We start from the raw sequence: 23253 nt of genomic DNA, 5'->3' as shown, positions 1-23253 counted from the left end.
ATGGTACGGAATGGTCACTGGAGCGAAGTAAATTACGAACCTGAGTTGGGTTTGAGCTAGAACAAAGGTCACTAATACTGATATGAACGAAAATCAAAGCTTGAACACTAGCTCAATTGACTGAACTCATCTCAATTTCACCTGAAAGAGCTAAAATGGGCTCCTAGACACTAGGAAATGGTTTTGAACTGAAACTGGAGCACTTGAACTTCTGGTGAGCTCAGGTTAGACTCAGGAAAACATGATTGACTGTGAATGACTGACTCAGAGACAATTGACTTGGATCCGAGTGAGAAATGAGCTCATTTCTGAAGAAATGATCCCATTTTGGCAGGAATGGTTAGAAATGAAAATGGTCTGTTCATTGTGAGCTCAGATGAGCTTGAGATGACTGATATTTTAACTGTTCTGAACTGACCAATGAGCTTGGTTGACTCCGACTGACTGGGGTCTGGGATGACCTAGGGGTAAAATGGTAATTTTCGTAATAAAAATCTGTAAAATGGTGATTTTCTGAAACTAACTCGGGGTTTAACTCCTACACTGACCTGACAGGGTTGGCACTGCCTGAGGAGGATTGTTTGAGAATGGATGTGGAAAATTTAGGGTGTTTACAGATGTCCCTCTTTGCTACTAAGTCGGCTTGAAGACGAGCTTAATGGCAAAGAAAAACACACCAAATTTGGGCTATAAAAATGCCCCAGTTAGAAGGATCTGACTGGATATGAAAATATTAGCTCTGATGAAAATGGTAGATATGAAATGAAGAATGAAGAAAAAAATTTTACTTCAAAAGAAGTGAGATTCAGGTTTTGCCCTTAACCTGGATGGGACGGGAAATACCTCGTGTAGAAACGAAGCTCAGGTTTAATCCTTAACCTGACCGGGAAATGAAATACCTCATCAAAGGAGGCTCAGGTTTGTACCCTTATCCTGATTGGGAGAAAAATGAAATACCTCATCAAAGGAGGCTCAGGTTTGTACCCTTATCCTGATTGGGCAGAAAAATGAAATACCTTATCAAAGGAGGCTCAGGTTTGTACCCTTATCCTGATTAAGCGAAAAATGAAATACCTCATCAAAGGAGGCTCAGGTTTGTACCCTTATCCTGATTGGGTGAAAAATGAAATACCTCATCAAAGGAGGCTCAGGTTTGTACCCTTATCCTAATTGGGCGGAAAATGAAATACCTCATCAAAGGAGGCTCATGTTTGTACCCTTATCCTGATTGGGCGGAAAATGAAATACCTCATCAAAGGAGACTCAGGTTTGTACCCTTATCCTGATTAGGAAATGACCTATATTTCAAATGGACGTCAAAAATGCATTTTAAAATGGTAATCTTGATGAAGAAGTGTACATGGATCCTCCACCTGGCCTGACTTTAGCACATGGGGAGACTCTTCGATTGCATAAGGCCTTATATGGCTTGAAACAAGCCCTCAAAGCTTGGTATGATAGGTTTAGTAATGTGGTGACACAACTTCATTTTAAATCTTGCTTTACTGACACTGCATTGTTTGTTAGGTCTTCTAATGCAGGAATGATGATCCTACTTTTTTAAGTAGATGATATGATAATCACAGGAGATGATAAGCAGAGAGTTAACCATATCAAAGATGTGCTTAAAGCCAACTTTGATATGATAGATCTTAGTTTTTTATGATACTTTCTTTGAATAGAAGTTGCTTACTCAGATCGTGCTTATTTTTTGTCACAAACTAAATATGCAGCGTAGATCGTTGAAAGATCAGGACTCAGATGAAAAATTGGTCGATACTCTGGAAGTCATAAGTGCCAAAATGAAGAAAGATGATAGAGAACCCTTGAAAGATCCAACGCCCTACAGACAAATGATTGGGGCTTTGTCCTATCTTCCTATTACCCGTCTTGATATATCTCATGCTATTCATTCTGCTAGTCAATTGCAGCATGCTCCCACTACAGTGCATATGAGCGCTATAATGAGAATTGTTAGATATATTAAAAAATCTATTAATCTTGGCTTGTTTTTATCATCCTCCTCCTCACTAGAAGTCATTCATATTCTGATTGAGGAGGGGATGCCAATGATAGATGCTCAACCACTACTTTATGTGTATTTGTAGGTGACTCCCTAATTTCATGGCGATGTAAAAAGCAACATAAGGTGTCACTCTCCTCCACTGAAGCTGAGTATCATGTCATGACGACAACTACGTCTGAGTTAGTGTGGCTAAGACAACTTCTCGAAGACTTGAGGGTTCATATTGCAGAACCTTCAAGATTATGTTGTGACAACAAAGAGCATTGTATACATTGCAAGAAATCATACATTTCATGAGAGGACGAAACACATTGAGATAGATTGCCACTACGTTCGTGAAGAATTCCTGAGAAAGACCATCACATTGCCCTATGTTCCGTCTGAATATCAATTAGCAGACTTCTTCACCAACGCGCTTCCGTCTCCAAGATATCACTTCTTACTTGGCAAATTCTCGATTGTTCCACCATGAGTTTGAGGGGGGGGTGTTAAAATATATATACATGTATTGTAAGCAAAATACCCAGCAAGGGTATTTCGGTCTTTTCACTGTAATAGGCGTCAGCCTATTAGGGGCTAACTTTTTTTATAACCTTTTTCACCTTTTAACTTTTATTTTTTATTATTTTTTGTTTTTACTGTTGGGCCAGCTCCAATATAGCTCTTGGAGCTGCTCTCAACGGTCATAAATATGACCGTTGGGAGCAGCCCAACAGCTATATTGGCTTTCCTTTTTAGCCTCTTGTATTATAAATAGGCCTCATGGCCTTTGTATTATATCATCTCTTTTTCAAGAGAGTTTTCTATGCAATATACTTTCTCATTTGACCCTTGTGTGGGTGGTGTGATTATTCAATCAAGTGTTCCCACTTGATTGAGGTGTGTGTTCTTGCATATTCATCGGTTTCGATCCACTTCATTACAATGGAAAGAGTTGCACAACTCTGTCCATGCAAATGTTATAAATCTGCAGGAAGATGATGAATTGCAAGATGAGAAGTTGGTTTTTGTATATTTCAACAAAATTAATCATATATATGATCAACTAACAATAATACAATAGTCAGTCACAGATTCCGATAAGGTTTATTTTGCGTTATGAGGTCTTGAAGATAAGTTCATGAGTTTTGCTATTAGCATTATGTTTACACCTCGTCACCCGACCTTCATCAAGTTGCACCTCTCTTTAGCATAAAAGTGCATTTTAGAAAAGAAGAAATAGAGTGTTGCAACCAATAGACAATATGGGTTCACAAACCACGTCCAATTGTGATGGCAAAGGTAGAAGTAGAGCTCGCTTTGCCAATAATGCCTATGAGGATAATAGTTGTTTCAAAATTATATTTTTACAGACTGTGGTGATGGAAATCCTGAGCGGGGTGTTTGTGTTGATGTGACTTCAACAACAAAGCTGGTCTTAATCTGTTTCTTACTCTGGATTCATGTCACAGAGGAAATATTGATGTTTGTCAGTGTTCTAGACTTGTGGGTGTTGTAGTTCCTAGTATAAAGGTACCCAACTAGCTACAAGTGCCAACTCTGTGAATATGATGATACAGACCACTCACAGTAAAGGTACCCAATTGTGATGGCAAAGGTAGAGGAAGAGCTCGCTTTGCCAATAATGCCTACGAGGATAATCGTTGTTTCAAAATTATATTTTTACAGACCGTGGTATGGAAATCCTGGGCGGGGGTTTTGTGTTGAGGTGACTTCAACAACAAAGCTGGTCTTAGTCTGTTTCTTACTCTGGATTCATGTCACAGGAAATCAGTGTTCTAGACATGTGGGTGTTGTAGTTCCTAGTATAAAGGTACCCAACTAGCTACAGTGCCAGCTCTGTGAATATGATACAGACCACTCAGAGTAAAAGTTTCAACTTTGAGTACTTTCTTGAGGGCTTGGCCTTGACTTTAAAGTTCTGCAGAGTGGCACATGGATAGTGGAGTTTTTTTTTTTGATATTTACACGGCGAAACCACCCCCATGATCAGAGACCTAGCCACGCTGGCTCTGCCTGCCGTACTTATGGTCTCTCTCCGGGCAGTGTAAAACTCTGTGGGCTTACTCCTGGAGTTGTCAATCATGTGACTGGAATTCAAATTTGTTCCTGAACCATGTCCCTTTTCGAGGCAGAATCACCATTATTACAGGTGATGGTATGATGCATCCCACCAGTCATATCGGTGTTGTAAACCTGGAAGTCTCTGAAGGTCTCGTTACCATTTGTATCTGGTTTGGTGACCAATTTCCATGTAAATCTGATTTTTCTGTCTCAAATGGCTGATGAAAATAATTTTTGTTATTTATCCCTAATTATATTTTCTTGAAGGACTTCTTAACATGGATCACATATGCAATGCCATAATCCAGTGAAGAAGCTTCAGGTTTTGGCATTATCAAAAGTAGATAGTGATGTTGATGCTTTACACTATAGATTGGGCGATTGTGGTGGGAGCCTATGTCTTTTCTTTGTTATAGGGGATTCATTTCCAAACATATTGATTTATCATTTGAGTAGTTATATATGGCCGTCAGTTGGGTAGACATGTTCATTTGCCATTTTCTTCTTGTAATAAAAGAATTTTTTTCATTCTTAAATTGATTCATAATGATGTTTGGGGTACTGCACCTATACATTCTTCCTTTGAGTCTGGCTATTATGTGTATTTGTGAATGCCTATTTCAGATTTACATATATATTTTTCTTAAAACATAAATCCAAGTCTTTAAGGCTTTTACGAGATTCAAAACATATGTTGAAAATCATTATGTTGGTAATATTCTTTGCCTTTTAATGATGGAGGGGGTGAGTACTCTACACTTCTCTTCCAACACTGCTTGAAGCACAGTGGTGTACTGCAAATTTGTTATCCTCAGAAGAAATAGTTTGATCCTCTTCTCTCTTATTTCTCCTTCCCCTCTGGTCCACACCCCACCTATCTTGCCAGCTAACCATCCCACATACAGAATATTGAACTACATCTACAAGGGTTGGTCTCATCATGCTCACCCATCTGCAAACATATTTCCTGTTGTAGACGGATTGGTTTCCAAACTGTGTGAATTGCTACTTGAAGGGTCAAAGTACCCACAACAAGGTATTTGCATTTGGTTCCTGATTTTGTCTCATTTTTAATTCTCTATTGTGGTATCTTCAACATTTCTTGTTGAAATGTTTCTAGATTGTTGTAGAAAGTATATTTTCATCTAGCAATGTTTGCGGTTGGACTGCAGGCTCTTTCTTTGAGATTCCTGTTTAATTAGTCCTGGATGGACTTTGTGAATAGGTCGTATCAAGTATATTATCATTTGACAACCAGAATGTTAAAGTTTGAACTTTGGACTCTTTTATAATATGTGCAGAACTTTCTTTTGTTGGGAAGCCATTATTTGACATTTTCAGAATCATGCATCTGTTTTGGCTAACCATTTTTGCTTCCTATTATGTCTTTCTACATTCTGCTCAAAATTTTAACAGTAACTTTGTTCATTTGTTTTCTAGTGGTAAAGGATTGGCAGCTTGCACGCCGACTTGGTGGGAGAACAAGGCCATGGTGAGAGATGCTAGTTTGTAATTTGTACGTTGGATGGAAAATAGCTTTCTCATATTTGTTGCTTAGTGATTGACATGTTCCTCACTGAGGACTTGAGTTATACATTGTAGCATGTTGGTCTTCATAGTCAAGTTGCAGCTTTGAAGTGCATATTCGTCAAAGCTTGTATATTGTGATAACAAGGGTGCGGTTTAACCCATTTTCATCATTCTAAGGAGGGTGGCATTCATGTTCAGGGCTTTCAGCTCCAATTGTTGTGTGGTATAACCTTCTATCAGATGCTCTTTTGCGGTGTTTGGATTTTCCTCAAAGTAGCCGGAATCTTACTCTTTCTAAATGTTAATTAGATTATATTTACCTACCCAAGTTGAAGGATGCATGAGAAGCTTTCTTTTCATTTCATTGAAATTTTCTAATGAAGACTGTACTCTCCCTATAGTCTAATGAGATTTCAATTGAGTTCTATGTTGCAAGTTTATTTCCTCATAAGAAGCATATTCTTCAAACCCTATATTTAATGTAATCATTACCGTAATTGTATCACGCATGTTTCATTTAAGATTTGATGGGGTGCTTAAGATCATGTGGAAACATTCTAAACAGCCACCTTAGTGCCAAATATCACAATATTTTGAATTTTTTGCACGTTTAAAGTTTTTTTAATATAGTATCCAACTATCGTGATAAATTGAAAAGAATTCTAAACAAGGACATCAAATTAAGATATCATTGTGAGATCAATTTTTGGGGCGAGGATCTGAAGTTTATTGGATTGACATTATTTTTTCTTTAGAAAAATAGGAAATTACGTGGAAAATGGTTTGCATGATCATTCAATCATGTTCGAAATAAAGCTTTAAATTTATGCTTCTACACCAGTGCTGTCCACTTTTCTTCAGAATTATGATTCATATATTGTTAATTTCTTGAATGCCACTAAAATTTTCGGCATGGTTGCACTGTCACGCAAGTGTTGGATATCTCCTATGCTCTCACGATGTGCTGGTGTCCAAGAATTGTATTTACACGTCAACTCGTTTATGCATTTGGAGGAGCCAATACTTCATAATAGTATTGACAAATGTGTATCTTCAACATCCATGTCAAAACCACCGTGGTGTTTACTCATGTGGTCAGTGGGGTCCTGTGTCAAGCTGAAGAGCCTGGATCAAATCCTGCTAGCTGATGGGGGCTGCCGTCGCTTTATCATGGTTGGGGCATGTAAGGTTGGGTCGTTGTATCCTCAACCTGAATTTTTACATTGCAGGGTGGCTGGCCCATTAAGTGACCTGGTGGTTATTAGTGAGGGTTTTCCTTGGTTATATAAGAAAAAGCATCCATTGCAAATGTTTAAACTGCGCAGCTTGTTTTTTGTAGGATTTAAAATGTAGGCAGTGGACATACTGGAGATGGTACATGAGTAATGCTATGCATTTGGAAAATCTGTGTGATCGGCTTAGCAAATGCATCTATATTGGTTTATATTTAGTAAAACCGATTGTACTGTCGACCTAATTTGAATTTCACGATGCTAGTTGTTTTAACACAATCTTACCTCACAGATGTTTTCAGCATGCTTGATTTAGTAGGAAACAATTCTTAGATCATGTTTTTCAACAGAAAACATGTTTGTATGATTTGGAAAAAACCGATGCCTTCATAGCCATTGATTTTTCGTTGCATACAGGTCGGATCATGGCAATCCAAAATCTGGTTCAAACAAAATGTGTAGATCACATCTAGTGTTAGATGTGAAAAAAAACCCAACAAGGAGATTCTGCCCCATTTGCTAAGTAGATTGTACCTACAATTCACTGTAGTAAATCATAACCATATGTGTATAAATAAATAAATGTATATATATACATTTATTTATTTCTACACATATGGTTATGATTGGCTACAGTATGGGTTTATATTGGGCACAAACAATTGTACCTACAATAACCTCATAGATGTATTCCACTTGTTCGATTGATTGAAAATTGACTCTTGGATCATCTTTTTGTGACAAAAAAACATGTTTTTATGAGTCAGGAAATATCAATGTTGTCATAACCGTTGTTTTTTGGATCAGTGGAACCGGTGTTAGATGTGAGAAAAAAGCACAAACATTGGGGTTTCACTTCTATTTGCTAGATTGTTTGAACATATGGATGCTTGTAACGTATATATATATATATATATATATATATATATATATATATATATATATATATATATATATATATATATATATATATATATAATGTGCTCGTTCTACCCCATTTTGCACCCTCAAAATCACAGGTTTTTGTATTTTTCTCACATCGAACACCGTGGATGTGATCTATAGGTTTTTTTAGTGAGAACCGGCTTTTGGATCACTAGAATCTAACTTGTGTACTGATTTTTTGGTGATCCAAAATCAATGGGTATGAAGGTATCCATTTTTCCCGGCTCATAAAAATGTTTTTTTGGTCAAAAAAACATGATCCAAGAGTTGCTTCCCACTAAATTGAGCATGCTAAACACATCTACAGGTTCAGATCTATCACAATACACTTCAAAGCTATGTGGCAGAACGAGAAATGCAGCCTAATATGTTCGGTTCTCTCTCTCTATATATATATACATAGAGAGAGAGAAAGAGAGGTGCTAGTTGTGCAACCCATAGGTATGCAACAGCCAGCGGACTCATGCTGGTCATCCAACGAGGCCTTGATGGATGGCCAATGCAAAAAGTTAAAAAAAAATGCTAAAAATGTGCTTTTGTGTGTTTTAGTGCTTTTAGTTTTTGACAGCCGCTAAAGGTCTTACCGGAAAATGGGGCCTTTAGTGGTCAAAAACTGCCGCTAAAGCCTAAAAATATGGTTTCAGCATTTTTTCATTGGCCATTCATCAAGGGTGCATGGTGCGATGGATGGCCAATATGAGTCTGTTGGTAGTTGCGCACCTAAGGGTTGCACCACTACCACTCACCCTATATATATATATAAACCAACAAAATATATAAATTGGTATGCATCAAGATTTTTATAGTTTTTTTTTCTAAAATTCTACCTCACTTATGTAATCTAGATGCTTGGTTTTTATAGAAACAAACTCTTAGATCATCCCATTACAATATATAAGAATTGTCTTTGAAGGCGTAAATTCAACTACTCAAAAATTTTGTAAATATTCAAGCCTAAAAAGTCACATTTCTTGATCCGATTTTAATGATCCAATGGTAGATTCCAAGCATTTGGACCACACTGAATGCATCTTTGGGCTAGATTTGCAAAAACCGATGAAAATCATAATTCATACCAGTTTATATATTTTGCAAGTTTACATAATTCCAATTTAGCAAACACCGTGTCTATGTTTTAAACATCATTTAGCATGTTCCCATTTCTCTCACTCTTTATATATATATATATATATATATATATATATATAGGTACTTTTATGGTGGTATCGTACAATCGTAGTTTATGGTGGTATACAATTGATTTGCATAGAACTAAGCTCCAAATGCAAGATCTGACCCTTTAATCATGTTCAATATGTTTTATTTATTATTTACATGTATTAAAGTTGACTTAAATATGATGTTTTATAGTATTTGTAAACAAAAAATGGTTGCACTGGATGCCAAAAATGACACATTTCTTGAAATGTGTCATAATTTTTGAAATCCACACGTCTAAATTTGCAAATGTCTGACTTCCTTAGAACATTTTTATCCTTCATATGAGCGGATCTCCTGAGGTTTGCACGATATATCGGTACACTCTCATCGCATCATAAACTCTCAGTAAAATGTAGATTCAAATGATTTTTTTTGCGAACCTCACAAAGTTGGCATAAACAAATTTGTGAACCTCATGTAACTGAAAAATGTATAACTTTAAAAATATCATACTAAATTTACATATTTAGTATGGCATTCATGACATATCATGCAAACCACTTTTTAATAACTGATCCTTACGGATATTGACAAATATGTAGCGATCTACGCATATAACATGTTGCGAATTTTCGTGTCCACACTATGAAATGATCGTCACAAGTTACTAAATTCACATATATTGCATGACATTCGTGAAATACCATGCGAACCTCATTTTAGTTCCCTAAGGACACCCGCAAATTTGTGTTGATACGCATATATAACTTGCGAATCTCCATGAAGTTTGCACTCCAAAATGACCATCACAAATGAGGTACTAACTTCGCAAATAAGTCATTGCAAATTTGCTGACAATTTTGTGGATTTGGTGAAATGTCACAAACATTGAGGATGAATACAATGTGAATTTTCTATTTGTTTATTGATTTTTACACGAGCATTAAATGTGACACTTCAATTTTTAAAACCGAATGTCCACACCTCAGGGCTCTTTTCACATGAAGTAGGGTTTTTTGTGGTCTCAAATGTACTTTTCCATAACTATTTTTGGCAATTCATTTGTTGCACTTCATCGTCGAGTTTTTTGGCACCATCGATGATGAGTTATTCTGATAATCACATATTTAACAGTTAAAACATTTATTTTTTTGAAACAGCGGCTTGAATTAAAACATTGGCAGGAGTTAATTATTTTGTAAAAGAATTGAATGGTTTTCAAGTTATCTTTTCATGTTTAATCGCTTATTTTATTTTTTCTGATTAAATCATTTGTGTGTAAATATCTATTTATCTAACTGGTTATTCTAAATCATTTGTTTCCTTAATGATTTGTATGCCCCTGTCCTGCAGTTTGGTTATTTATATATTGCGTATCTTGTATTATAAACATGATTAGAAAATCTTGTTTGTTTTTTTGTTTCTTTAACGATTATAGTTTTTACATTATCAGTAGTGTATTTTATTTGTTTTTTTGCAATGCTTTATCAATAGCTTGTGTCCTTTCTCTTTTGCCCACTGGTTTACTTATATTCTATGTTTTGTTATTGTAGAAAATTATAAATTTGTTTATTACAATATGATGATTGAGAAGACTATCTCAAAGGAGTTTACACCCAGGTCATCTGCTAGTGTTGTAACATAACATAAAGATCAAAGAAGAAAATTTTCATACTGCATGATTCTTCCTACTATGAAGTAAGAAGTAGGTTTGATGCATGGATTTGGCAAAAAACTTAGGTGTCTGAAATTTATCATAGAAAATACATCACTTTAATGGAAACTCAGAAATCTGTTTAAACAACCAACAACTAACAATTTTCATCGTGACCTAAATTCAAGGCAAATTTTGCAAAAAAGGTTAATGAGTTTGTGACCACATTCTTGTTTTCTATCTCGAATTTTTTTTTTTATCATTTGAGCTTGTTGTTAGCCGCTAAAAATTTTCACAATAATTAAGTTCAACTGAAATGCCTCTGCTTCAATGATTTTCTTTTGCACTTCATTATATGAGAATTCATTGAACAATAACCTATTAAACCACATCTTGTTAGTGTAAAAACATAAAATAGTTCTACGCTCAATAGATGCTCATGTAGTGTATAAAACGTACTAAGAATTTGACTTCTCAATTATCATTAGTGCATCATTTTTACCCACCATTATTTGTCTCATGTTATCAGTGTCTTAGTATTCTTCTATCATTTCTGTGTTCGGCTCAACAGACATGATATAATTATCATTGATATCATCTGATTCTCTATTGTCTAATTGATTATTCCATTGCATAAACAAAAAAAAAATCATTGTATATATCACTTTCTTTGGTTTCATACATGCAACATTCCTGTATTTTCAAGTTTCTGGATTAACCATAAAAATATAACATCTATCATCACACCTACATTTTAAATATAAATTTTAAAGTTCAACAACTTTTAACTGGCCTTGAAAGGTTGTATGCCATCCACATTATTGTGATGAAAATCACTAGCACTGGTATCCCCACATAGTTCTACATCATCTGATCCTGTGCAACATCAATTGTTCGTGAAAGTTCTTTACTGCTTGCATATATATTATCTATATTCCTAATTGTTTTGAGCAATTACATCTCATCTACATGCCTGAGCTCAATGTTTATGACATCAATATCGTCTATTGTTTGAGACAATTATATGTTCGCTAAAGGACTGAGCTTGATAGATGGAATATGAGATAGATGTACATTCTAAAGAAGGCGCCCATCATTTTATTCATCGACTACTACTTATACATCATTTCTCACTACTTATTTAACTTTGAAAGCAACAATTCTTCTTAACTTTGTGAGCAACTAAGTAAATGTCACTACTAAATAGCATTGATTCTGCATCATCTTCATCAAAGACATCTATCTTTATATGCTGGCCATTTAATTTTGGAGAACTATACTGGAGGATCATTGACTCTTTTATATATCTGATTTTGTGTTACATCAAAAGTATAAATTCTTGATAGTTATTTTTTTGATGTCACTATAGATCTCCAAGTAAGGTGATTAATGCTACGATAATATATTTTAACTCTTTCAAAGGCCATCATTAAATCTTTGCTCCAACCACACAATATATCATTCATCTAATAAAAATAACGTAAGAAAATGTCATCCATATATACTTCATATATTCAATTAACATAACTACCTACAACCACTACTCTGAAAACCAATTACCCACAATAACCCCTTCACTCCTATTCAATGCTCTTGCACAATCAACTCTAGCCCCAATACATCAATACAAAATCATTGAATATTAAGTAAAGAACAAGCAAACAAATACAAATCTTCTACAATAACTATATATATATCCTAAACTATAAATTTGTTGGCAAATATTAAATAAAATATAGAGAAACATAAATAAAATATTCACAACAACAACCAAACACAAATACACATGAGGCTATTAAATGCTCATATCTTTAAAAAAAATTAAAATAAAATAAAACAATATGTATATATAGTTTATATAAAACTCACCTTTTGACTTAACTGATGAAGTCGATGAGAAGGATACTGCAACTTTGTTAAAATGCAAATTTTATGAGAATCACTGTAAAGGGATAAGGAGAATGCTATGGGTTATAGATGGAAAGGGTTATGATTATTTTCAAAAACAAACAAAAAATAAACAAAATGAAAAAAATAACTATATATGATCTATCAAAAATGCAAATTTATAAAAATTTGCTTGCCAATACCTTATTTGTGATAGTTATTTAAGTAAGCGAACTTCACAAAAATTCACATTATTTGTATAGATCACATACATTTGCAAATCTCCTTAAGGATCATTTACTAAAAGGAGATTCACACGGTATCTCATGAATGCCATACTATATATGTGAATTTAATACCTTGTTTGTGATGGTCGTTTCAGAGTGCAAAATTTTTGAAAATACGTAACTTGTTATATGCACAAATCATCACATATTTGCGGATCTCCTTGAGAATCACTTATTATAAGAAAGTTGATATGGCATCTCATGAATGTCATACTATATGTGCAAATTTAGTTGGTATTTGTGAGATTATGCATGTTTTAATTACATAAGATTTACAAATTTGATTATGCAAACTTTGTGAGGTTTTAAAAAAAATCGTGCTAATCTACATTTTGGTGAAAGTTTGCTATAGCAGAAGGGCACGCTGATATATCGTGAAAACCTTAAGAGGTTCGCTTATGCGATGGGTAAAAAGGTCCTAAAGAAGTTTGCATTTGCAAATTTGGATGTAGGGTGGATTTAGAAAATTATGGGGCATTTCGGGAAACATGATATTTTTTTGCCATACAGGTAATTTTTGGATTTTTAAAACTCTTATTTTCATGAATTGTGTGTTATTGATTTTCATAGTCTTAAAAATAAAATAGTGTGGCATATTGGACATGATAAAACCTTATAATTTAGTAAATAAACCATGGTAATCACATTGGGCATAGTCTGATTTACCATTTAGAGTTTAGATTTATACAAATAAAAACTTATGGAATTATAGGATTGAACTACCATATATATATATATATATACACACACACACACACACACAATGCCACTCTGCCAACTGTAGACAACACACGTGCATGATGGCCATGTTGCTGTGTTGGCCGGGGTTGGCTGCCAACCCTGTTGGCAGTTACTCCCTCTCGTATATATAGCTTTAAAGATAATGGGGCAAGCATGAATAAGAAAAGCACTCAACTCATTTACCTCTAGATATGATCTACTTGATCCATAAGAATCAACTATTGGATTTTCAAAATCGAACGTGTGTACAAGTTTATTCGGTGACGATAATCTTAAATGCATCAACTTTTTTGAAACATAAAAATATGATCCAATAGTTGACTCTTAGTAAATGACCGTGCTAAAGACATTTGCAAGACTAGATTGTGTCAAAATGACTATAAAAGCCTAGGTGAAATCAGGTTGTCATTGGCAATGATTGGGATGGGCATGAATCGAGCTGGTCTTAGTGCAAACCTCCATTGATAAAGCCCTTGAGATCCACCATGCCGCCGACGATATTGTTGGATCTAGGTATTGGATTTAGTTGAGGACATAGGGTTTCACTAAGTGGAACTCAAGAGCCACTGGAATGGTGGGCCCATTAAGTAAAAGTTATACCATTTTAATATGAAGTTAATACGATAGTGGCTACCTACCATCAAGGCTATGGAGAAGTTTCTTGTTATAATGGGTCCTTAGTTTTCATGTTAACGTTGAGTTAATCCAATCTTCTAATTATTGCCTATATAAAGACATGACCATGACAAGCTATACACAAAAAGAGTGGTAGAGGATTCTAAAAGTTCATATTTGGAAGAAGGGATGTAATTGCACTACTGGGTACCAAATCAGTTTAGAAACCTGCTAGTTCCAATAATGGTATCAGAGACATGGAGAACGGGAGTTCCGGAGATCAATTCAATTAATGTCTGGTGTCAGTAAGAAAGGTGGGCTCGAGCAGTCATGGCAACTTATTGTGACCATATGTGCTATTTCAAGTAGCAACATCATGATCGTACAACCATGACGAGGAGACATTTTATACATTTTTTCAATTTGAAAGGACAAAATGGGGAGACATTGCCCCCATTTTCACCATGTTTTCCCAGCTGCATTGGATCGTACAACAAACCTGAACAAACCAGATTGGATCAGTCAAACTAGATTGGATCCAGTTGCACATGATCGAACTCAATAGATCCATTTGAACTAAAGTGGGTCCAGTTAAAAGAGAATTGAATTTATTGCATCGTATTCAATATGGTGGCTATTGAACCATAACTAGGCTGTACATGGAACCCATAAATAGGTTTGAGGATATTTGCTTTTACAAAATCCAGATCAGTCTTTTTTAACTTATTGATTTGTTTGTGTTCATGCTTGATATCATAAGTCAATTTGATGAATTTTGAATTTGGTAAAGGTAATCCTATAATGGTTTAGAATCTTGATGTTTAGATTTTATTTTGCTCAAAACTTATGATTTATGGTGATCTTCATTACAATCTAAGGATAATTTGGATATTTCATATGAATCCATATTGGCTTTATGAGATCCATGAATGGTTTGTGGGACTGAATATTGTTTTTGTTGGTCCAGTTTTTGTGATGGATCCATGGGTTTTGCATTTGGCCGCATACGAATTCGAATTTCGAGATATGAATCTCAACTTGTTTTTTGAATGCTTATTTTAATATGTGATACGATAAGAAGCTTAAATGGCTCTATAGTTTTTGGCAAGGGTCATAGGTTGCAAAAGATCCCTCATTGGACCTGGATCCAGATTATTTGTTGACATGTTTTATTTCTTTAAGTTGGTTAAGCGGATCCTTACCAAAACAACCCCGTTTACCACATGGGATACCACCTGGGTGGTTTGTTGACTTGGTTTTAGTACCACATGATTCATACGTGATTATGCTTCATATATGTGATGCTTTACCTTTGTATATATTGTTAAGTTAATATGCATAAGGACAATGAGAGCACATTTGTAATTATATCATGATATAAATTCATATAGTTATATAATTATGTAAAATGGGCGCGTAAAAGTATCATGATAGAAAAGTCAACACAGCTAGTAAATAATTTGATCATCAAGATATAGGAAAACAAAATTACGATATGTAAAACTTGTGATTTTATGATTAAATTCATACTATATATGATAAAAATTAATGATATGACATGCAAGAGATTATAGTCTGAACATACATGACAATGTGAAAAAAACATCATACATAGATATTGATATAATCTTCAAAATTTTGCAAGTTTATTCAGTTCATGCTTTGGTCATTATCATATGCATCAATTGTGATATAGTATACTTGTTCACTCCCTATAGATAATTAAGAGATGTTAGATCTAGGTACCTGATTCATTTGTGGAGATAAAGTCTCACTAAGAAGAACCCAAGCACCACTGGAATGTAGGGATTATTGTGGACCGGGGCGGAGGCGGGTGACAAGATCTTCACCCTTGTCCCATCTCAAAATTCTGTCCTCCATCCCTACATGGGTTTTGATTTTAACATTCATCCCCGCCTCTATCCCCATTTCATGTCCACCATCTCCTGTCCAAACAGGGTGAGACCCCATTTCTCCCCGATTCACATACATCCTTAAAAGTATTTTAGTTATTTTACTAACGATGATTAGGGATGGGACAGGGCGGGGAGGGGGAAAGCGTAAGTCCATATCTGCTTTCATCTCTACACGAGTTTCAATTTTAACCGCCATCCTCTTTTTATGTCTTTCCTCAATCCAAATTGGCAGAGTGGGGCCAAGTTTTACTCCGGTCCATTAAGTGGAAGTTATAAGATTTTATTACGAAATGAATATGATATTTGTTACATGGTGTCTCACCATTGAACTCTTATGTTTTCAGCTATTCATTTTTACAAGCACTAACACTAGATGTCGTCCATCTAGGGCATTAACACCTCTGGAAAAAACGTGGGAATCATTTAAGAGATGTAGCGACCAATCATGGTAATTTGGATATGATTCATCACATGGATGAATGACATCAGGTGACCTTTGACGTAATACTATCAGAGGTTGTTCTGACCAGGTACACTGTCGAATCTCTATCTTATCAAAGTTGGTGCGTTTAGAATCTAAACCCATTTATGGCCCTTACCAAATCCTATGACTCAGATAGAAGAGTGAATCATTTATTTTATATTTTTTCTTTATATCTTTTCAACATTTTCTACAATCTCTTTCTCTCTAAAAGTTGTGAGCTTTCTCATATGCACCATCTCATTTCATTTGGAGTTTGAGCTCGGCCTGGGACAGGTGTTGGATCTTGAAAAGGATCAAATGTGGTCATATGGGAATCCAAGGAGTCACACTTATGGTGAGCTCACAACTCATGAAAGGATTCGATGTGATCATAGAAACTCACAAATGAATTTAAGAGCCAAAAAAAAGAGTGATGAACTCATAGATTGAGAATACTCAAAATGGTTGTGATAAATGACATTTAAGGTTAGATTGAGAATGACTACATCAAAATCGGCTATTTAGCCCAACACCTGCACACAGAAAAAACAATCCTGAAATGGATATTCTTCTTGATGCAGGTTGTTTCCCAGTCTCTCTATTTTATCTCTGGTTCTCCTCCCTCACTGTGAATATCTATGATCAAGAACAACCCAATACTAGGGTCAACACGAGCCTACCCTAACCCGACATTATACCCTCATCCCATCTTTCTCTCTCTAAAACTTTGCTTTATAATAGCTATTTAAAATTTTTTAACATATTATTAGTATGGTTTATTAGAGATTGTCTTTTACCATGGGTCTGTGCCCACGTTAATTTAGATACTTAGTCTTTCCCTGCCGGAGGTAGTAGAGAGCTAACTGTTTGGATGACAGGGCCAAAACTTGGTTCCTAGTAAACCAGAGCTTACCTAAAATTTAGGGTTTTGGCAACCTAGTTTGCCAAAAAACTAGGTTAAATGCTCGGTTTGGATGCCAACATCCAAAATAAGGTGATATTACAAAAAAAAAATGAAACAATGATGGCTGGCCATTTTTCGGCCAGCCAAAGCTGAGAAATGACCTCTCTAGTGCTGCTCAGGTTGCGTGACATTGGCCACGCCATTTTGCGGCCAAAGGTTGACTGAAAAATGGCCAGCCCCCATTACCTCTAAAAAACCTAAAAAAGAAAAGAATGACTGACCAGCCACCGGCCAAGAAATGACCGTGTCGGACGACCCTAGGTCATGTGGTGCTACAGGTCCATCTCACTAATGGCCAATATCATTGTCATTAACTCCATTGCAAGCAAGGTTCTGGCAAGTAGCGGTCAGCGTCGCGAGAGCTTACTAAATGAAGTTCCTCTAGGTAGTCCAACTAATTGGTTGTCAGTCGGTCATCTACAAATTTTCCAACAATCATAAAGTAGAAACTATTACAAGCATACAATTGTTATAACATATCATTAAACCTAATAAAATTGATATATACTTACAACAATGGTGGTTGGTTGAATGAGCTTCAAGCCATTCTTTTCTTATGCTCTGATACCAAGTTATAACACTCTGATTTTTATAAACCAAAAAAGGTGATTTTTTTAAAGTAATGTTAAATATTTTAACAAATAACAACAAAAAAACTCATCGGGTCTAAAATTTGGAGTGTTACTTTACATAATTACTTGCATTCATATAATTATGAAATTTAAAATTAAATAAATAATCAACCATGCATAAAATAAATCAAAGTCCACGATGTCCATAATTAATTACAATCGTTCTTGAATTAAAATTTAAATTAAAAAAATCAGAGTCCAAAATCTATGAAGGATAGGAAAGGTAGGCTCAGTCCCCGTCGCAACCTCCCGCCTTCGCATGCAAACACCTACTAACTTCTTGAAAAATATAGAAATACATAGGGTCAGACATAAAATGTCTCAGTAGGATACTAAACTTGAAAACAGAAATATGAAACATGAATTTCATCTAATTTTTCATAATATAATCAGGCAAATCTAAGGAATTAAACACCTAAGCGTATTAAACATCAAATGAAATAAATATGCATGTATGCCCTTCGATGTATGAACCAATTTTTATCTTTAATTATATATTTTTTTTAAATGAAGCATGTTATGCCTAACTAAAGGGCATATGTCTTAGGTTTCACTTCTTATCCCCATGGGTATGACACAAACTTGAACCTAAATCATGACTATGGCACATGGGTATTTTCATACAAAGGGTGACTTCGACCTGGCGAGACACTTTTTACTAGTAACAGGGTGAAGGATAATAACTTTAGAGAGATTCTCAATACCTTTAATCCTGATGCACCAGATTTTCATTTATGAGTATCTCCCCCCTATGCTGCAGTATAATGCAAAGGGTTTCCCTAAAATTGTGGGAGGAGAGGAGCAACACTACGTGCTCAAAACTTAACTTACCTCACAAAATTTTGTACCACTTGCCACTCTCTTAATAAGTTTCTTTTACTTGTGATGTTGCATTGTTTTACTTTATTCTATCAAAAGGATTCAACCTCTTATAGGGAAATAGATGCACTTATAAACATTAGCCTAGATAAACATTCATTCATTCATTCATTTATTCATTTACAAAAGAAACATGTGCATATGCATAAATGCGAAATTCATTCACTACTTGTCATCCATCCATGCATACATGTCAATATCATCATCGCCATCATCATCATCATTACCATATGAATTTGTATAAAATTTCAGTAGAAATTTCACTAACATTCATAATCACACTACGCAATTTAGACCCTTGGTCCTTTGCTTGCGCATAGCCTCCTTTTGGGCAAACATGACTGTTTATTTAAACATACATGCATGCCTTATCATAAGCACATTATACCCTACATAAAATTGGACATGCTCATACATACACACTCTGCATATTGATTAAAATAAGAGAATTTATGCAAAGCATAAGGAACTATGCAAGTATCGGGGTTCGGTCCTTAGACTGATTCTAATTTATGAAACTTCCAATTATGTCCGGTTGCTACAAAGTTAACAAAAAAAAACTTAGCCAGTGAATAGAGATGAGTTTTTTTATAAATTATAGAAAATTTTGGAAGCTTTTTGTAGCCCTAAACTGTTCATAAAAATTCATTCGTATGAGGAAGATACAAACATTTTACTACAGACATATACTTTTCTATTCCGACTGTCACAAAAATGTGCTCATTGCATGAACATAGCCTAAAATTTCACAGTGAGTGTAAAGTGCACTTAAACGAGTCTGACACATGTTGGACACGCACTAGGCACGTGTCAGCACGTGCCTAGGTCGGTCTGTGGTGTCAAATCCGAGCTGGACCCGGATCAGAGCCCAGCCCAGACCCGACTTCTCGATGATTCGAGAAGCCTGTGCCTTTTAAAAAGGCACAGGCGCCTCATGCGAGGGGCAAATGCCCTCATCCATTCTCTCTCCTCTCTGCTTCTTTCGTCTCCTCTCAGTCTCCCGTAACCACCGTTGCTGGCGACCGAAGCCGCCTGCCATCTCACCCTCCGAGCGAGCGTCAACGACAGAAGCCGTCGGCCACCACCTTCTTCCTTTCTCTGCTGCGTGGGCGCCAGCGACCCACCGCCTCCACCATCCATTTCGACGACTTCGGCCGACATCCCCGAAGCCACCCTTTTCCCTATGCGTCTGTCGGTGACACCTGAGTCATCGTCGATGGCTCCCAGATAAAACCCCTCCCTTCGTTGCTCGTTGTGTCGACAGGGGGACTCTGTTCCCCCTGTTCCCCTTTCTCTTGCCGGCAGGGGGGGAGGGGGGGGGGGGAGCCCCCTGCTGATTCGTTGTGTCGACAAAGGGACTCTGTTCTCCTTGTCCCTCTTTTGGTTGCTGACAAAAGGACCTGTTGTGTCGACAAGGGGACTCTGTTCCCCCTGTCCCTCTTTTGGTTGCTGGCTGGAGGGCAGAGCCCCCTACCATCTATTGTATCGACAGTGGGACTCCGTTCCCCCTGTCCCTCTTTTGGTTGCCGGTAGGGGGGCGGAGCCCCTTACCATCTGGTGTGTCGACAGGGGGACTCTGTTCCCTATGTCCCTCTTTTGGTTGCCGGCAGGGGGGCGGAGCCCCCTGCCATCTATTGTGTCGACAAGGGACTATGTTCCCCCTGTCCCTCTTTTGGTTGCCGGTAGGGGGGCGGAGCCCCCTGCCATCTTTTGTGTCGACAGAGGACTCTGTTTCCCCTGTCCCTCTTTTGGTTGTCGGCAGGGGGGCAAAGCCCCTTGCCATTTGTTGTGTCGATAGTGGACTCTGGTCCCCCTTTCCCTCGTTTGTTTGCTGGGAAAGGGGCAGAGCCCTTTGCCATCTGCTTTGTTGTAGAGGGCTCTGTTTCCCCTATCCCTTGTTTGTTTGACGGCAGAGGGTGGAGCCCCTTGCCATTTGCTTTGTCGATAGAGGGCTCTGTTCCCTTCTTCCCTCGATTGTTTGCCAGCAGGGGGCGAAGCCCACTGCCATCTGCTTTGTCGACAGGGGGCTCTATTCCCTCTGTCACTCTTTGTTTGCGGATAAGGAGGGTGGAGCCCCCTGCCATCTGTTATGTCGACAGAGGGCTTTGTTCCCCCTGTCACTCTTTGTTTGCCGGCAGAGGGGCAAAGCTCCGTACAATCTGTTGTGTCGACAGGGGGCTTCGTTCCCCCTGTCCCTCTTTTCTTGTTGATAGTGGGCCATGCTTCTCCTGTCCTCTTCATCGTGCTGCCTCCACTGCCTTCTCGTTGGGTGCTGCTGTTTGGGTGGTCTGGCACCATTGCAGGTGTTGTCAGACCTATTTTCTAACTTTGGCTTTCACGCTAACCTTTCTTTTGCGCTTGCAGGTTGCATGACAGAGCGCACTCGTGTCCCATTGCCCGAGACTGTTTGCACTTACGCCCGCAGATGCTTGGCAACTCGCAACCCCCAAGGTAGGGGAAAGTTGTGTAAAAGGACCTTCAATGAACAAAACTAAAACTAAAACTAAAACTAAAACTAAAGAAAAGATAATCTAACAAGAGAACGATTATATACGTACACATATAAGTTATATATGTACGTTCTTTAACTCAAGGATGCGGTTTCGCAATCCTTATCCTCTTTGTCTTTTCAGCACTTTACTTTCTGTTGCCGCCACGCTTTATGTGCCTAGGCTTGATTTTCTGCCTTTTAACTCATGGACATGGTTTCACGATCCTTGTCGTATTTACTTTTCAACATTTTACTTTTCTGTCGCCCCATGCTTTATGCGCCTTGGCTATTTACTTTTCAGCACTTTACTTTTTTGTTGCCCTGCACTTTATGCTCCTTGGCTATTTACTTTTTATCACTTTACCTTTCTGTTGCCCCACACTTTATGCGCCTTGGCTAATTACCTTTCAGCACTTTACATTTCTGTTGCTTCGCGCTTTATGCGCCTTGGCTTTATTCTCGACTTGCTTATTTTACGTTGTTACTGCTTTATTTCTTGCCTGCACCATGTAAATTGCGATTATGCTATTGTTTCTATTACTGAGGTTTCTCTCAAGAATGCTGACAGGGTTGAATTTGTTTTGGGTGCCTCCTTGTGACCCTTGGCTATCATCATAGTCACATCCCCTGGCAATGATGTCGTGTGATACTACGATGAGTAGCATGAGGTAGAAAAACCTCATGGAATGCAATAAAGCATAATTATGGACATTCACTAAATAATAATCATGCGCCTTCACAGGCAAAATGCTCGAGTGGGTTGAATAGACCAGGGCATGTAGAACAAAGCGATGATGATGAAAAACCCCTCTTCATACTTGTTCGGGATGGTTCATCAAGGAAGAGGATAGATGGTATAAAAACTCTGATGGACATGCCAATAATGGCTATTTTGAGCAAAGGTTTGGTTTTTCCCAGTCATCGGAGCTAGGGAAAATGAAGGCTACCATAAGTATCCTAGGTGGTAGTCGCCCAACACTTCTGTAGAAGTTGGATGCATCCTTAGGCCCTGTTTGTCTTTGTGGACTTACTCTCTTGGCCACTGGTCGTCCCCTTAGGAGCGGACTCAGTCAGTCATTCGAGGTATAATAAAATACATATCATAATGGACCCCTGAATTGATCTCGGCTGTTTCTACATTTCATACATTGTGCGTACCCACAATGGTCAGTTAATAATCAAAACAAAATATAACATGCTCACGGTATTATTAGATTAGTACCTTGGTGATGTCACAACAGTTCTTTGCTCTTTAGCTTGACTGCGTGTTTTACCTTACTAGTTTGCCACTTGCGATGTTTAAAAAGTATGCATGGTTAGTCATATTGCAACTGCTTATAGTTAGATCTGTTATCACTGTAATATTAGCCTGGTTGTACTCATGATAATACTTATGATAGCTTGTTATAGTTTTGGTTATTCTCTTGCTTTCTGCCTATTGCACCAGTTTCTATCATAAGGTTCTATCTGCTCAGTTATCAACAAGCTTTAGATTAGTTGTTGTTCTCCTTGTTCTTTTTGCGCACCTACCAATTTTTGCAGGACTGACCCCATTTTTTTGGGTGTAGGTGACAGGTAAGCTCTCCTTACAGGAGGCAATGCAATGCTACATGATCAAAGCCTCACCTTTCTTTTGGTTGTTAGGGGTGGATGACCCCACTGTTCTATACAGACGGAACCTTTTTACCGATAAAAATCCTTTCTATCTTTTTGTTCACTGTTGGGCTTAGTTAAGAAATGGGTTTTGCTGGATCTTTTGGCTAGTG

General features: G+C 37.0%; 1 protein-coding gene across 1 annotated transcript in view; it reads left to right on the top strand.

Moving 5' to 3' along the window:
* LOC149841210 (histone H3-like centromeric protein cnp1) overlaps positions 1–5921 on the top strand; it is a 37593-nt gene extending 31672 nt beyond the window's left edge. The window contains exon 7 of the mRNA XM_090003685.1: positions 5531–5921. Within this exon, the coding sequence (XP_089859811.1) occupies positions 5531–5586 (56 nt within the window). The 3' untranslated portion in view covers positions 5587–5921. The remainder of the gene's footprint in view (positions 1–5530) is intronic.
* Positions 5922–23253: the final 17332 nt, after the last annotated feature.

This window comes from Nuphar pumila, chromosome 4 (genome assembly GCF_984573655.1).
Source record: "Nuphar pumila chromosome 4, dmNupPumi1.hap1.1, whole genome shotgun sequence".
Taxonomy (NCBI): domain Eukaryota; kingdom Viridiplantae; phylum Streptophyta; class Magnoliopsida; order Nymphaeales; family Nymphaeaceae; genus Nuphar; species Nuphar pumila.
This window is presented reverse-complemented; position numbering and strand designations above follow the sequence as displayed.